This window comes from Schistocerca americana, chromosome 1, assembly GCF_021461395.2.
Source record: "Schistocerca americana isolate TAMUIC-IGC-003095 chromosome 1, iqSchAmer2.1, whole genome shotgun sequence".
Classification (NCBI taxonomy): Eukaryota; Metazoa; Arthropoda; class Insecta; order Orthoptera; family Acrididae; genus Schistocerca; species Schistocerca americana.
The window spans coordinates 357,999,105-358,017,617 of NC_060119.1; the positions used below are offsets into that span (position 1 = coordinate 357,999,105).

Sequence of the window (18,513 nt, forward strand, 5' to 3'; positions counted from 1 at the left end):
TTGGACATCTTTAAATAAGAACAGTCTTACAGGATGTGGACCAAACACAAACTGTAAATATTGGATAGCCAGTAAAGTTAACTGACCAAGAAAAGGTGTCTCAAACATATGAAATTATTATAGAATTTACAAAATATCAAGGCAGATTGCATTAATTAAAAATTCTGCATTTTCCAGTTGTAAATTTCTTTTGTTGAATCATATTCCCCAGAGTTAAAGATGGGGTGATACTGTATTCTTTAGCATTAACCTGGAATGCCGCACATGCTACCTTTTCAGAGAATAATGAGGGTCTAGGAAATGGTGATCTTGCTCTTACTATGATGCTATAACTGTAAAACAAATGGTAGAAAGAAGAGTGTGTGTGATATGAAGAAGCACATACTTCCGAAACTGTTTTCAGTATTGAGGAAGAAATGTGTAGTGGAAAAATAATGAATGGTAAAGCTTACTTACATATAAAAATAAGTTTGTATAATACTTCTTTTGTCACAGTGTAAGAAATGTTGGAAATAGATTTTGTGTGGATATGAGTGAAATGAGTTCAGTGTGTGTGCTGTAGGTCACCGGCTTGGATTTGTTAATTAATGCAACATTCCTGTGGGTGATAAAACAGAAAAATGATGAGTAGACAAATCAGCACTGGGTAAAAACAGTAAGAAAGTAAACACAAAAACAAGTTTTCTCACTCTGATAACCAATATACATACTTACAGCTTGAAAATGTGAGCTACCAGTATGATAGCAAAGGCTTTCATAAATTTTTCTTATTTGGTTATTTGCATATTCCGTGCTTCATAATGGTGACCTTCCCCTACAATACAGAGTGAGTCAGTTTTACAGTTATAGGACATCTCGGCAGATTATGTTGCATATAAGGGTGAAACGTAATGAACAGATTGAAAAAGTAATAAAAAATATGTAATAATATCACTTTATTGGAACAATTAAAAAAGAAAAAATGTTGCCAACATATTATAGGACCAGGTATTAATGTAGTTCTGAATAGCGTATTCAGCATAAGAGGAATGTAAAACACATTTCACCCTGTGAAATTAAGGTTTTGACATGTGTCTAAAGATGGAGGGCAAGGGATAATGTAAACCGCAGACACAATAGAGTTAGGCATAGAACCAAGAATAGAGGAAATGTAAAAGATAATACTAAGAAGGTCTTACTGTGTACTAGTTCTCCAAACAGTTTCACAAATGCAAAATCTGTGGGCAAAAGAATAAAGATTGGTATGTAAAACAGGGAAAGGCAAACAGTCGCTTGTAACAGATTGACATGTGGCATGCAGAAACATGTGCCAGAACATAGTATTTGCACTAGTTTTTGAACTCATGCTACACAGGTGGGAATTGTCTGTCCAGCAAATCCTGCGATCTCACAATCGTCCTGGTCTAAACCTCCCCTAAACTTTTTCCAGCTGCCTCATTTTACCTTTCCCTTCTCCTACCAGCCCTTTTCCCAGCCAGGCAACCTATCTCCCCCCCCCCCCTCCCTCCCTCCCCCCTTGTGCCATCTTCTCCATTTTCCACCCCTTTCCCTTTCTCTCTTCCTTTCCTGTTTCCCTCTTCACCTCCACCTTTCTCTTATTTTTCCTCCCTCCCCTTCTCTCCCCACAATCCTTTGTGTGTCTCTTATGTGCTCTACCCGCAGAATTCCTTTCATCTTGTTGCACAGCTGCAGAGTCACTTGTCGAAGGACATGCCTCACACTGTACTGCTGCCCTCTCATCACCTTTAGTGTCCTTCCCTACTTCCATCTGCCCAGGCAGCTACTCTCAACAATCAGTACTCAGTATCACTCCGGCTATGGTGTGTGTGTGTTTGGCTGTCTCGGCCGCTGTGGTGGAGCAGTTATAGGCGGTTCAGTCCAGAGCTGTGCTACGGTCACAGGTTCGATTCCTGCCTCGGGCATGGATGGGTGTGATGTTCTTAGGATAGTTAGGTTTCAGTAGTTCAAGTCTAGGGGACTGATGACCTCAGATGTCATGTCCCGTAGTACTCAGAGCCATTTGACCCATTTTGGCTTTCTGCATGGTTGTGTGTGTGTGAGTTCGAAAGCTAGTGTACACACTATTTTCTGTTGTGTGTTTCTGTGCACAACACACCATTCAGCTACAGTGAGTGGTCACATTTTCGTAATTTATGTATTATTCTAGCCAGGAATTACCATTGTTGTTATTCAAAGACTGAGAATTACATGGTGCAACTGAGATGAGCTAGTTGGGATGAACTATAATTTTTTAAATGAGTAGGAGGAGGAGGAGAAAAAATGTTGTTAGGCTGCTTTGGATATTTCATTTGTAATTTTACAGTAGCAAGTGAGGATGATTTCTGAGATACAGAGATGCCAGAAAGATTACTGTGGAATAAAAATGACAATGGCTCTGCTTACTGCTGCTTATTTTTATCAACAGTGTGCAGTCTCAAAAGCTTAACTGGTTCAGCTGACCACTCCAAAAGAAAAATGGGAGCATTACATTATCATTTGTCTATTCTTTGTAGCATTTACTTTTGCATTCAAATTTTTTTCTTATGTTTGTTAGATATCTTTCTGATATTGCATTACTTTGTTTACTGCAGCGTGATGCCTTTTACCGTCTGTACAGTTACTACTGTCAGAACATACCACGATCAGAACATCTAAGGGAAATGGTAGGCGAGAAAAACATATTTTTCCAGGCTTGTCAGTTGAAGCTTGGCCACAAACTGCCACTCGCAGCGTATTTATTGAAACCTGTTCAGAGGATAACGAAATATCAACTGCTGTTGAAGGTAAGAATAAATCCAAGATGGTAAGAGAGCAGCTGTATCACTTTATTTACTGAAGTCTATCATGGGTTGTTTCTTGCAGCAAACTTATTGTTATTACTATTATTATTTATAATATACAGTGTGAGATAGCTAACTTTTTCAACTCAAATTACATTTAATCCATTAAAGACAATTGTAATCTGTTCTCATCTAGATGATTAGTGGCTGCTGACCCATGAAACAAACAGCAATATGTTCTCACAACTTCATTTGTAATGCAAATACAGGCATCAGCTTTTCTTCCATAAAAAGCTAGTCTATTTTTGCCACCAGAATAGCAGATCTCAGTGAGACAAATTCAGCGATTTAACTCTTTTGCAGATCTAACAAGAAATCGTGGAATAAAAATACATTGAATATAGAGTTTTTGTGCTTTTGTTGCAGCTGTTGGAAGTTATGCCATTCTCCGAGGAAACTTGTGCTATCGGGTTAAGATACAATATCATGCTTGTGCATTAGACTTTACAAAGGTTTAAATATGTTTCATACCAAAGAAAAGATATATTGCTGGAAAGCCATATAGGCAGCATTAAGATGAGTCAGTCAGCTTATTTTAGCTTCTACAACGTTCAAGAAATGGTAGATATCCATGAGAACATCTGATGCTTACAAAGGATTGTTAGCGACAAAATTACCAGTATTTGCAGAATAATTTTATATTTTCTATCAAACTAAAATTTTCTTTCCTTTTATTACATATTCTGTCATTTGCACACTGCTGAAAAAATCATTCGTTAAAATAATAATGAAGTAAATGAAACCAAAGATAATGTACAAAAGACAATGCATACATTATTATTTGCTGCCCCATTCCTGTGATGTTCTTTTTTTTTTTTTTAAATGTATATTCAACATGAGAACCATTTGCTTGATGAAACTTTCATACGTGGTGAACTCACTGTTGTCAACATATCTGGAGTAATCTCTTTAAATGCAGCAGTGATTTACTCTTTCATGTCCTTCAGTCATTGTAGCCTCCTTGCAGAGAACATGTTTAACATGACTTCAGGGGAAGAAGTCTTAATGGCATCAGGTCTTGTTGGTAACCTCTGAATAAGACTACCTCTTCCCACTCACCAGTTTGGAAATAAGCATCTCTTGCTACTGAAGAATTATGGGTGGGAATCCATCTCATTGGAATAAAATCACTTTTTCTAACTACAAGGTTAAAGTATTTACCAGTTATTTGTGCACTACTTTGATAAATATACCATTAAGGGCTCATCGTGTGCTGTGCTGTTCTGTTATGAAACACCTCAGAGTCACACTTAACTGTCATTGATTGAAAACTAGATGAAGCCAATGTGGGTTTTCTGTTGACCAGAATTGCATGTTTCTCAAATTTACATTCCTGTGATTTGTGAATGTGGTCTTAGCAGTGAAGAATACTTCCCACAAAACTCATTTTTCTGGAGAACTATGTGACAGTATTAAAAATGTTTCTTCACTGCCTTGTAGCTGTTGGCGTCAAGAAATTTGGGATAGGTAATATTTATGTCTGTGAAGAGTACGCAGAACTCTTCTTTGTATTTGACAAGAAATTACTTGCAGCTTTATTGCTGTAGGTGCAAAAATTGCTACTTCTGCAGCTTTGTTTGTACCAGTATTTCTTTGTATATGTTATAGTGGAAGTTTCAACAAAAGTATACCATCACTGGTAATAATGCACCTTCACTGGCCCATTAAGTGTAAGTGGATTACTGATTCCAGTTCTGACAAACAATAAACACTGGCTAGGGATAGTGCACTATCACTACCTTCACTACCAAGAGGTAAGGAATGTGAACCACGGCTGTAATAACAAAACAGTCGTACTTTAAAAGTTACATTTATCACCTGTAGTTTGAAAACATAGTCATATTATGTAAAATTCATTTATTGCAGCAAGGACTTGAACCATGGCACATTGAGTTGCACAACACATTTTTGTTTTTGAAAAGCATCTCAAAGTCTGACAGTTGCACTTGAATCCCTGGCCACTTCCTGTTGACTGAGATGTCACAACTGTCCGTAGGGCAACAGTTTTCTCTACTGGAACTTCCTCCCCTGAGAGGGCAAGTACTGAACTGGGACCTGAAACAAAATGTTGTAGTTGCAGTTGCAGTGGCATATCGTATCGTCCCTTCCATAATTATTTAAAAACAAACAATTTATTACCGTGTGTATAGTTGGCTCAGAACACCATCTCTTTTCCCGATTTGGTAGAAGCCATCGGCCGTTGTCTTGAGGATGACACTCAAGATCGACCTAGCATCTCCTCTTCATCTATCAAAGTCAGGAACTGGAACTCACAGTACAGCCCATTTCCACTGTTGGAAAGCAGCGATCTGAACAGTGGTACATTCTTTGCGCTTGTTCTTCTAAGCACTTGTACGCTTTAGTTCTGTGTTTCTTAATAGCACGAGTTATCTCATCTAAATCAGTCAGGCGGTAGTCATTATCATCACGAATACTTTTTCTCTGTCCTCAACCTCTATTTCTGTTGGTACATTATCCTCCTACAATGGAGATTTACTGTGATCATTATCTTGCAATGTTTCAGTCCCTGTCTCACTGCTAACACTCACTTTATTAATTAGATTTTCAAGGTCATCCTCAGAGTGAACATTCATCAGTGCTTCAAGAGGTAAACTTGTTGAAGACAAACCATGTTTAGGAGGGCAGCCAAACATTGCTTCATACAGAGATCTTTTAATTCCAAAATGTACTGTGCTATTCTTCATTAGCTGCACCGATCTTAATGCACGGCTCCACCATGCATGTTGTGCTCCTGCACCCATGTAGTTAGCATATTTTCTATGTCTTGATTTGCTTGCTCTATGCTGCCTTGCTTGACTGTGTCTGGGTTTACTGTGGACGATCTTAAAGTTGTGCCATAATTCAGCTAAGCTGCTCATTATTTTGTTAACGAACTCTCTGCCACTGTTAGACCACAATACTGAGAGAGCGCCTAACAATGTAAAAATGTCAATAATGTTATTACGTATCTCTTCATGTTTTTTGGGCTCCAGTAGCTTGTGAAACAACGAATTTAGTGAGGTGGTCCTGATAAACCATTATGAATTTGTAATCTCCATCTGGTTGCGATTGGGAAGTCGATGAGATCAAATTGACATCTGGAATTTAGCTCCTTGAACAGCATTGGCTTCACTACTATTCCTTTTTTCTGACCTTTCTACTTTTCTAAACAAGGCTCATACAAACTAGGAAAAATATGGACATCTCTGTATGTTATATTACAGAACTTTGACTTCAGGCATGTCATCATTCTGTCGCATCCACTGTGGCCAGTCATTACATGAGCATCATGCAGAATATCGTACAGTTCTTCTTCATAAACATAGTGTTTAATCTTACCTTCTTCAATTATAGGTTGTATTAATTTGGTTACTCCATTCACTCCAGCACTTCATATCTCTTCAAAAACTTGTAGTTGTTGTCATCCCTCTTTCGTTCTGATTTTAGTGATTTAGCCTTGCTGATAAGTGACTCATACTTTTCTCTGTCCATGAAGACAGAATTTTAACTGAGATTTCCCCGTTCCACTCTAAGATGTTTATAGAACTTCACTGATGTAAACCATAACTGCACTGCTGTCAACCATAACTGCACTGCTGTCAACCATAACTGCACTGCTGTCAACCATAACTGCACTGCTGTCAACCATAACTGCACTGCTGTCAACCATAACTGCACTGCTGTCAACCATAACTGCACTGCTGTCAACCATAACTGCACTGCTGTCAACCATAACTGCACTGCTGTCAACCATAACTGCACTGCTGTCAACCATAACTGCACTGCTGTCAACCATAACAATAACAAGCTGATGACAATTACATTCATGCTGATGCATGGTAGCATTGTTGGACGCACTGTTAGTAACTCGGGAACAGCAATAGTACACCTTCACTAGTGGATAATATACTACTGTACACTTTCCCTAGCTGAGTACAGTGATGGTTCATCATCACTAGTGGATGTGTTTTTTTCAGTTTATGGTAAGCTCACACTGATCATTTTAGTGATGGTGTACATCCACTAGGGAAGGTTTATGTTCCCTAATCTCCACTTCCACAATAACATACACGTTTCCTTGAGGAAAAACTTCTAATCTCTCCAAGTTTTTGATAGTATTAATGAAGGTAGTATGAGTACGATACTGAATACTGGGGAAACGCTCTGCATACAGTTCTGCTTCTCTTGATTCAGTTTAGTATCATTTGCCATAAACTAAGGTCATGTTGACCAATTCTTCATTATTAAATGGTGTTGTATTACTGAAAATGGTTTACGCATTATTAATGATTCAACATTGTGAATGATTTACAAGCAACATGCTATAAATATGTCACAGCATTCCTACAATAAACCTGATCTACGAGGTCTGTTCAAAAAATTCCAGAACTTTGTCCGCAACATTTTTCTACACTTATATTGTACTTACTGTGCATGGTCATCTTCAAAATACTCTCCTCCACAGTTGATACACCACACCCAACACCATTTCCACTTCTGGAAGCATCCTGGTACGCCTCTTTCTGAATTGTGAAAGGCCCCATCTGCAAATTTTCTTTTATCTCATCTATCATTGCAAATCTGTCCTGTCAATGGGGTTTTCAACTTTGGAAATAAAAAAGGTCCCCAGGGGCCAGATGTGGAGAGTACGGAGGACAAGGCAGCACAGTGGTTTCGTTTTTTGTGCAATAGTCGGGCACCAACAGGGTTGAATATGCAGGTGCGTTATCATGATGCAAGAGTCCTGAATTGTCTCACCACATTTCAGGCTGTTTCCTTCTCACATTTTCTCGCAGGTGTCAGAGCATGTCCCGATAGTACCACTTATTAAGTTTGTCCCCATAGCATGAATTCATGGTGAACTAATCCCTCAAAGCAAAAGAGAACTTACCATAATGGCTTTGACATTTGACCTGACCTGACTTTTTTGGTCTTGGAGAACCTTTGTCAACCCGTTGTTAAGATTGAACCTTGGTCTCACCATCATAACCGTAGATCCATGTCTCATCACCAGTTACGATTCTCTTAAGGAACATCTCATTTTCATTTGTGCGATCCAAAAGCTCTTCACAGATTGTGAGGCAAAGGTCTCTCTGGTCTTCACTCATAAGCTGTGGGACAAACTTGGCGGCAACGTGATGCATTCTAAGAAGCTGTGTTATGATTTTGTGACATGATCCAACTGAAATGTTACATTCTTGTGCAATTTCTCGGACAGTCTGTCTTCAATTGGCACGCACAATTTCGTTGATGTTCCTGACATGAGTGTTGTCAGTAAAAGTTGAACTGCATCCTGAATGAGGGTCATCTTCAGTTTCCATCCAGCCGTTTTTAAACCATGTGAACTATTCGTAACACCAAGTACGGCTTAAGCACTCATCATCGTAGGCTTCTTGTATCATATGGTGTGTCTCTTTTAAAGGTTTTCTTGAGTTTCATACAAAATTTAATGCAGGCTTGTTGCTTCTCTAAAACTGCCGTCTCGTAATTCACAAACTTTGCGACACACCATTCCACTCAGTATAGCACTGAACAATAACTAAGAGACGTACAACAATGAAGCTTTGGCAGTTACACATTAAACACAGGTGTGTGTAGGGATGTCAACCGCTAAATTACATATGTTCTGGAATTTTTTGAACAGACTTGTACGTAGTCAGTGCTTCTACTGCACTTAAGTTAACTCCTCCAAAATGCAACACACAACTGATGACGTATCTCTGTCTTGATGGTGTAGGTTCTTGTCAAGAGTAGCAGAAACATCACATACATATTGTCACAATGGCAGGAAGCTTTCTTGCAGAGTAGCATATACTTCCACATGGCGGGTCATTCAAAGGTCGCAGTAAGAGCACAAAAATCCCTATATTCATTGTATTGATTTCTTATAATATATTCAAAAGAGGGGTCTTACCAAATTTGTCTCATAGAGAACTGCTGTTTGGTGGCAACAAATATCATAGTTCCATTTGAGAAAACAAAACTGATGTCTGTGTCTTGGTTATTAATGAACTTACGAGAACAGATTGCTGTTTAATGATAAAAGGCAGGCTTTCATGTCCAGTGTCTTCATTAGTTAAAACTTCCGGGCTGAAAGGCCGAGGTCGATTTGTAAAAATATTCTTCTTGACGTTTCGTTGCCAACTGTGGGCAACATCTTCTGTGGTGAGTCATCGACTGGCTGCCAGGTCGTGGAGGTTCCGTTTATATAGAGTACATAGAGGGCACTACCATATGTCACATGGGGCTGACTATAAGTCTATCCCTGACTAATGTCATTATTCTCGATTTAAGGTAATCGTTTGTCACACCGTTTGAGCAAAGTCGACCACCATATCTTTTCTGTTAATATTATTGTGATGTTTCTGAATTTCTTTAGCTTCTCTATACATGCGTGCATAATAATGCAATGTCCTGGCTAGCACACTCATCTCACTAAATGTTATTTCATGATCACCATCTTTATAAACGTGTTCCACTACAGCTGATTTGTCGGTATGTCCCAGTCAACAGTTCATTTTTGTTTGGTTAAGCGGATATTGACACTTCTTTTAGTTGTTCCAGCTACACAGAACTTTATACACCCCAGGAGTTGCTAAAGGCTGTCGAGTGTCTTTCTAAACACTCATTAATCTTCTTGGTGGGTCTAAAGATTGTTTCAACTTGAAACTTGGCCAGAACTTTCCCAATACGGTCCGTAATATTGCTAATAAATGGAAGAAAAACTTTTCCAGCTGACAGTTGTTGTTGCTGAATGTTGTCGGACACTTTTCTTCTGGGATGGAGTGCTCGTCTATCTCATTGTCAGCGTATCCATTTTTCTTAAAAGCCATTCGCAAGTGATTTAGTTCATCTTGCAAATAAACTGGCTCACAGATTGTACTAGCTATGTCCAACAATGTTTTAATGACACCTCTCTTCTGCGCGGGATGATTGTTCAAATCCTTACGGAGATAACAGTCGATGTGTGTATCTGCCTGTTTAATTACTGATACATCCAAAAAATTAAGTTGTCTATTACTCTCTTCCTCCATAGTAAAGTGTATCTTTGGATTAATACTGTTTAGGTGCACCAAGAAACCATACGTTTCCTCTTCACCGTGATTCCATACCACAAAAGGATCATCCAGATACCAATACCACATCAAAGGGCTTTTACTGACAGACTGCGGGGCCTGTTGCTCAAAAAATTCCATGAATAGATTAGCAACAGCTGGACTCAGAGGTCTGCCCATGGCCACTCCTTTGGTTTGTTGGTAAAACTCATTATCATACTGGAAATAAGTCGTGGACAGGCAGTGATGAAACAGGGCTACTATATCAGTGGGAAACATATCAGCTATGTATGAAAGAGTTTCGTCAACAGGAATCGTGGTAAACAGGGATACCACATCAAAACTGACAAGGATATCACGTGGGCTGACAGTAATCTCCTTCCGTTTTTCAATAAAGTGCATAGAATTTTTAATCTGAAAATCAGTTTTACCAATATGCAGTTGTAGCAAGGAGGTGAGATGTCTAGCCAACTCCTGAGTAGGCGATCCAATAGCTCTCACTATCGGTCTCAATGGGACATTAGGCTTATGTATCTTCAGTAGCCCATATAATCTAGGAGGGTAAGCTTCTGTTTTGCATAGATATTTTTATCCTCTGTGAGAATGGTAGACTTTTTTATTAATCAATTGGTAGCTCCTAACACATTCATTGTAGGATCCTTTTGAAGCTTTTTGTATGTGTTAGAATCCAAAAGGTCATTGATCTTCATATGGTAGTTGTCCTCACTCTTCGTCACAACAGTAGCATTACCCTTATCAGCAGTAAGTACAAGAATACTCCTGTCTGCATTAATCTCCCATAACACCTTCTCCTCTCCTTGAGACAAATTACTGCTAGGTGGCTTAGCTTTACACAGTGTCCTGGCTGTTTCCATGCTGATTTCATCAGCAGAATGTGGTGATAAATGATGAATCCCCACCTCTATATCAGCTATAATATCATCCATGGGAACATTTGATGGAGCAATAGCAAAATATCTTCCTTTTAAGACAACAGAAATTTTTTCCTTAGATAATTCCCTTTCCAACAAATTAATAACCACACAGGAACATCTGTAACTGTTGTTGCCTGCCTGCCCTTCTGTAAATTCTCAAATTTTTTCTTCTGCCTATTAATGGGAAAGAAGAAGGCTTAAATTTAGATAAGATATGGTGGTTGACTTTGCACCAGCGATGTGACAGTCAATTGCCTTAAGTCGAGAATAGTGGCGTTGGTTGGAGATGGACTTGTGGTCGGACCCAGGTGACGTATGGTGGTGCCCTCTATGCACTCTATATGGATGGGACCTCCACGGCCTGTCAGCCGGTCATTGACTTACCTTGGAAGATGTTGCTCGCAGTTGGCAACAAAATGTCGGAAAGAAGTAGTTTTAGAGATTGACTATGGCCTCCCGGCCCGGAAGTTTTAACTAATGGATCATTGTTTGTTTCATGAGCCCCTAGTCCCTGTTTGGCTTGGTGAAAATAGGGTGAAAGTGTCTTTAATAGGTCAAAAGTAATTTCATGTGACAAACCTCGGTGCCTCACCCTGAATATAAGACTTATATATGCGACGGTACGTAATGGTTACTGCTGAGTGTAGTTGCTCTTCAAAACAGCAGTCCATACAAGCAAACCAGCTGCGTCTTTATGTGCTGTTACTCGTACTTTAAGTACTGGGGCTATGCAGGGCTCTGTTTAAAAAGAATAGCTCAATGTAGTCATAGGGTCGACCCTCACATGTCTGCTTTCATGCCCCACAGTTAATTCGCTTCAAATAATGAGCTGTAGCTTTGATCCTGCAGTCAAATACTCTATTCACTAGGATTGCGAGTTAATGAAATAGACAGAAATACAAAATAAAAATTAAATGAATAATTTAATAACAAGGTCCTATTCTAATGTCTGTAATTGATTTAGACGACAGAGAGTTATGTTGAATATTGTTTATTCGAAAAATGACATCTCATATAAACAGGAAGTGGTCCTAAGATGGTCATTTAAAATACAGTCAATAAATACCCTTATCAAAAGCAGGAAAGTTACATTGAGAGCGTTACAAGAATGGTAACAAAATATACATTGAAGATATGCGAAAACTGTGTCATACACTAAATCATACATGAAATATTCACCAGTACAAAAACAGTTCAGAGTTCAGCATGATGATTCATAAATTAATGCACATAATTCAAAGAATATAAACACATACTCTGTCTGTTCTAAGTTCCATAAATCAAGTGGAAAAAGTTAAGAGTCCTACTATGGAGCACATTCAGATCTCTCGAAATATTAAGTCCCTTCAGAGTTAAAGTATGGTAGTAGCTGTCCACTGCCCAGAATCAATCACCTATACAATGGAATCAATCATGTTACTCTAGACAGGTCTGCTTTCTTCCAGAACTCGTGTAAAAGTGCCCATAATCGCTTCTCTGAGCTTTTCTGTTGAAAAGTCCCAGTCTGCACTTGACACCCTTAGTGTTCCACTACTGCTTGCTTTTCCATTCCCAATAAAAATACATCCTTCTTACGTGCTACTGACATAATTTGATTCATCTTGATCACTTTCCAGACTAAACTAAAATATTACAACAACATTTAAATAAAGAAATGTTATAAATATTCGGTCACACTCGCATCATTCACAATAATTACAAAGAAAGGTTTGTTGATAAATAAATAATTATCCTTAAATGTTATTTAAACAATTATTTATGATTTATGACTTCTTGATAGAAGCATCTTTCAGTTTTCTTTTTTGCTTATGGTGTCCACTAATTCATGTGATTGACCACTTTTAAACCTGCACAGTCTTTTAATAGCCTTTGCAGTCAACATTTAAATAAAATTGCAAAATAGTAAACTGTTCATTAAATAAATACACAAGCATGACAAAATATGAGGTATTGATGCTGTTTTCATCTGCTGTGTAAATGTGGAGAATATGATAATCGTACCGAGCGAGGTGGCGCAGTGGCTAGCACACTGGACTCTCATTCGGGAGGACGACGGTTCAATCCCGCATCCGGCCATCCTGATTTAGGTTTTCCGTGATTTCCCTAAATCGCTCCAGGCAAATGCCGGGATGGTGCCTGTGAAAGGGCACGGCCGACTTCCTTCCCCGTCTTTCCTTAATCCCATGAGACCGATGACCTCGCTGTCTGGTCTCCTTCCCCAAAACAACCAACCAACCAATATGATAATCTGACAAATATTGGCATAATAAAAAGGCATCGATGACATAATTAATCAAGAAATAAAATAGATATAGACATGTAGTTTTCAGGGATTATTGCTATAGTGTCGTGCTATCATCCGAGATTTCAGAGGTTCATTCATTAAATGTTTATTTTCTGTGAAATATTAACTTATTATTATTATTATTATTATTATTATTATTATTATTATTATTCTTTTTCATCTTCTTTTTTTTTTTAATTTGAAATGTTGTGTCACTGAATTAGCCTCTTTTTTCTGAGACCGCAGATGTATTCAGATTCACTTTAATATGTAACTGTGATTTATTGTCAAAGTTAAAAGAGCTGTAACTTAGCCACCTGTAATATTGTCTGACACTCCGCCATTTCCTGGAGCACAAAGGTCATGCGAGTGACATCCATCCAGATCCCCAGCATTAGGACTTCCCCATTTCTGGTGACACTGCTTGTCTCTGCACATGGCTGGCTGGAAACTGTCAACTAGCGAGGCTGGCTGTGGTGCGCCCTGTGCCCTGGGGCCACTAGCATTCAGTCATACAACAAATTCATCTCTGAAATTTCCTGGCAGATTAGGACTGTGTGCTGGACCGAGACTCGACTCGAGACCTTCGCCTTTCGTGGCCAAGTGCCCTACCAGGAGAACTTCTGTGAAGTTTGGAAGGTAGTAGATGAGGTACTGGTGGAATTAGAGCTGTGAGGATGGGGCGTGAGTCGTGCTTGGGTAGCTCAGATGGTAGAGCACTTGCCCACAAAAGACAAAGGTCCCGAGTTCGAGTCTCGGTCTGGCACACATTTTTAATCTGCCAGGAAGCATCATATCAGCGCACACACCACCGCAGAGTGAAAATTCCATTCTCGGGAAATTCATCTCTTCTCAATACCAGGCCTAGATTGACGAATAACTCGTCCACATATTCGTAACATTATGTATATAATTTCATGTCTCTGACAACAACAGTTAAAATAATTAGTGATGGTATCACGAAATATTATGAAGTTGTTTGTTGTGTGCAAAGGTAACTGAAGCCCGTATTTTTGTTACTTTTAAATCTCTGAGCCCTCTTTATACAAAATAAATAGAATCAACAAGTTTTATTCACCATTGATCACTTCATAATGAAATGGGCTTCGTCATCATTGTATAATACAGCATGTTTGACACCTGAGAGATTTTTTTCACATATACGATTGATATGTAGACAACATTCCATTAGAACTACTGACAGCCTTGGGAGAGCCAGTCCTGACAAAACTCTACCATCTGGTGAGCAAGATTTATAGTATATACTATATAGTAATAAAGTTCACTAATGTCAATTAACAGAAGTATAGATAATAAGCGCCACAATAATGATATACGCCACAGGAAGATGTCTAAGACCTAGTGTCTATAAGTTATACTATGATGTCGTATGGTGCAAACACTGTGCAATAATAATTGGATAGAGTATACAGGACACAATTATATAAAACATAGAAGCATAATTATACAAAGCATAAACATGCCACATACTGATACAGCAGACTATGGGAAAATTTGTTACACGCTATTATCCTCCTAAGGCATCTCAAAGAATTCTATAATGTGGTAAAATGGGTGTTGTGATTGCCAGCTTTGCCATTTAATTTTAAAAATATTTAGATCCATAGATCAAACATAGATTGGTAATTTGTTGAAAATTTTGAGTAGGTTCATTTTGTGAGAATTTCCAGTTCTTGTTAAGCTATGCCTTAGTTCTGGTGTTGTGTTCATGGGCTTCTTCCCTAGCAGCAAATTCTGAAGTATTATTTTTAACGTAGAGCAGACACATATGTAAGTATAAATTTATAATTGTAAGTATTCTGAGCCTGGGAAAAGGATGACGACAGTGCTCTATGGATCCTGTTTTACACATTATAAATAGAACATATTTTTGTATTTTTAAAATATTCATGATGTGAGGGAAATGTCCCTATACAATCCGACCAAGCGACATAAGTGACTGGCAGAGTGCAAAGTATGTCACCCTAAGGTAATCCAAGCTCACTAAATCCCCTAACTTCAAAATGAGGTTTGACACCTGAGAGATTTTTTTCACATAAGCGATTGATATGTAGACAACATTCCATTAGAACTACTGACAGCCTTGGGAGAGCCAGTCCTGACAAAACTCTACCATCTGGTGAGCAAGATATATGATACAGGCGAAATACCCTCGGACTTCAAGAAGAATATAATAATTCCAATCCCAAAGAAAGCAGGTGTTGACAGATGTGAAAATTACCGAACTATCAGTTTAATAAGTCACGGCTGCAAAATACTAATGCGAATTCCTTACAGACAAATGGAAAAACTAGTAGAAACCGGCCTCGGGGAAGATCAGTTTGGATTCCGTAGAAATATTGGAACATGTGAGGCAATACAGACCCTACGACTTACCTTAGAAACTAGATTAAGGAAAGGCAAACCTACATTTCTAGCATTTGTACACTTAGAGAAAGCTTTTGACAATGTTGACTGGAATACTCTCTTTCAAATTCTGAAGGTGGCAGGGGTAAAATACAGGGAGCGAATGGCTATTTACAATTTGTACAGAAACGAGATGGCAGTTATAAGAGTCGAGGGACACAAAAGGGAAGCAGTGGTTGGGAAGGGAGTGAGACAGGGTTGTAGCCTGTCCCCGATGTTATTCAATCTGTATATTGAGCAAGCAGTGAAGGAAACAAAAGAAAAATTCAGAGTAGGTATTCAAGCCCATGGAGAAGAAATAAAAACTTTGAGGTTTGCCGATGACATTGTAATTCTGTCAGAGACAGCAAAGGACTTGGAAGAGCAGTTGAACGGAATGGACAGTGTCTTGAAAGGAGAATATAAGATGAACATCAACAAAAGCAAAACGAGGATAATGGAATGTAGTCGAATTAAGTCGGGTGATGCTGAGGGAATTAGATTAGGAAATGAGACACTTAAAGTAGTAAAGGAGTTTTGCTATTTAGGGAGCAAAATAACTGATGATGGTCGAAGTAGAGAGGGTATAAAATGTAGACTGGCAATGGCAAGGAAAGCGTTTCTGAAGAAGAGAAATTTGTTAACATCGAGTATAGATTTAAGTGTCAGGAAGTCGTTTCTGAAAGTATTTGTATGGAGTGTAGCCATGTATGGAAGTGAAACATGTACGAAAAATAAGAAGAGAATAGAAGCTTTTGAAGTGTGGTGCTACAGAAGAATGCTGGAGATAAGATGGGTAGATCACATAACTAATGAGGAGGTATTGAATAGGATTGGGGAGAAGAGAAATTTGTGGCACAACTTGACTAGAAGAAGGGATCGGTTGGTAGGACATGTTCTGAGGCATCAAGGGAGCACCAATTTAGTATTGGAGGGCAGCGTGGAGGGTAAAAATCGTAGATGGAGACCAAGAGATGAATACACTAAGTAGATTCAGAAGGATGTAGGTTGCAGTAGTTACTGGGAGATGAAGAAGCTTGCACAGGATAGAGTAGCGTGGAGAGCTGCATCAAACCAGTCTCAGGACTGAAGCCAACAACAACAACAACAACAACAACAACATGTTCCTCCCAGCAGAGTGTGGCATCAGTATAAATATGTGTAAAAGTTTTAATGGCTTATTTTCTATTTCATTAGACATTCCCATAGGAGTTGTTGGGTTTTATTGGGATTACACAGGAGTTATTAGCTGCAAACCATTTCAAGAATGTATCAAGAATTTCTGTTGCTATCCGATTCAGATCTGAGCTTCTTTGATGTGTGGTAAGTAGCGTTGTATCATCAGCATAACATATGTCAGAATGAGCTGTGTTCTTAGCCAATCGTTGACTGCTGCAATGAAGGGGAAGGTTTCGAAATAGATCCTTGTGGAACACCTGTGCTGATTTCCATTAAGGAGAAATTTACATTTGTGACTGAGACAAATTGTTTTCTGTTGCTTAAATAAGAATGCATCACCACTAATTTGCTCCCATGCAACCTGTAAAACTCCAGCTTCCGTATTAGTATGTCAACAGGAATGCAATGGAATGCTTTGCTTAGGTTGCATAATAGCTATTGTACCAAGTTTTCTAGTCAATAGCTGTTAAAGTGTGATCCAAAATTCCTGGAACTTGCAAAAACCAAACTAATTGGTACATAGGTGGTAGTGTTTTTCAATGTAGCTGCTTATTTGTGAGTGCATAGCAGTGCCTCAAATATCTTTGAAAATATTGGCACATCTGAGACTGCTCTGTAGCTTTGGGGAAGCTTGTTCCCTTTTTAAAAAACTGAGATAACTTTTACCACCTTGAGTGTGTCTAGCTATACTCCAAATTCTACACATTTATTAAAAATAAAAGCTAATGGTGTAGAGACTGTGTGTATTGTCTTATTTTAATGGTGTAGTTCGAAAACCAGTAGCAGTCCATACTTTGAGAATTTGAAAATTTGGAAACCGCTTTTATAATATCAGCAGATGTGATATTACTCCATTGAAATATTTGGTCACTAGGCAGTGGGGCTCCAGTCAGGTCCATTGCTGATGAACTTGTTGCTTTAAGATTGTTTCCTATTTCTTTAACTGGGTATAGAAAGTAGTGATTTAATTCCTCATCTGTCAGACATGTTTGTGTGCATTTTGGTGTGTCCTTATCGTTTGCCATTCTGCCATACATCTATTGGGGGCACTGCCAGTGTTTTTGCCAAGAGGAGCTTAGTATTGTAGAATTTTTTGCACATAAGATAGGACTTATAAATGTCTCTCTTTGTTCTGTCCTGTTGGTCCAGGCATGCTTCTGTATCTGGTACAGTATGAGCTTGTTGTTTCTCTGGTTCCTGTGAGCTCTTCAGGAAAGCAGTACAGCCTTTTATTTTTGGGTGCAGTTGGAGATCTACTTTCCTTTTTTTTTTCTACTGGGGAATAAGAATACCATAAATCTGTATCTCTCTTAAATCGAACAATGGAAAATCAAGGATGGAATGTAACAATACCAGAAAGTTGCTACTCACCATATAGCGGAGACGCTGAGTCACGATAGGCACAACAAAAAGACTCGCACAGTTGTGGCTTTCGGCCATTAAGGCCTTTGTCAGCAGTAGACAAGCATGCGCGCGTGCGCGGGCGCACACACACACACACACACACACACACACACACACACACACACGGTCATGCAAATGCAACTTGCACACCTGTCTGCGGTCTCGGAGAGCTGAAGCTGCACTGCGAGCGGCAGCACCAGTGCATGATGGGAGTGGAGGGTGGGTGGGGGTGGGGAGGAGGCTGGGGCGGGGATGGGGAGGTATAGTGTGGTGGGAGTGGCGAACAGCGAAGTGTTGCAGTTTGGACGGAGGGTGGGAGAGGAGGGGGGGAGGGGGGTGTCGGAGGGGAGAGAAATAAAAAGAAATTAAAAGACTGGGTGTGGTGGTGAAATGATGGCTGTGTAGTGCTG

At 39.1% G+C, this 18,513-nt stretch overlaps 1 protein-coding gene across 1 annotated transcript in view; it reads left to right on the top strand.

The window, feature by feature from the left end:
* The window catches only part of LOC124622658 (guanine nucleotide exchange factor DBS-like), a 199,165-nt gene that overhangs the window by 132,295 nt on the left and 48,357 nt on the right, over positions 1–18,513 (top strand). The window contains exon 15 of the mRNA XM_047148453.1: positions 2,592–2,783. Within this exon, the coding sequence (XP_047004409.1) occupies positions 2,592–2,783 (192 nt within the window). The remainder of the gene's footprint in view (positions 1–2,591; positions 2,784–18,513) is intronic.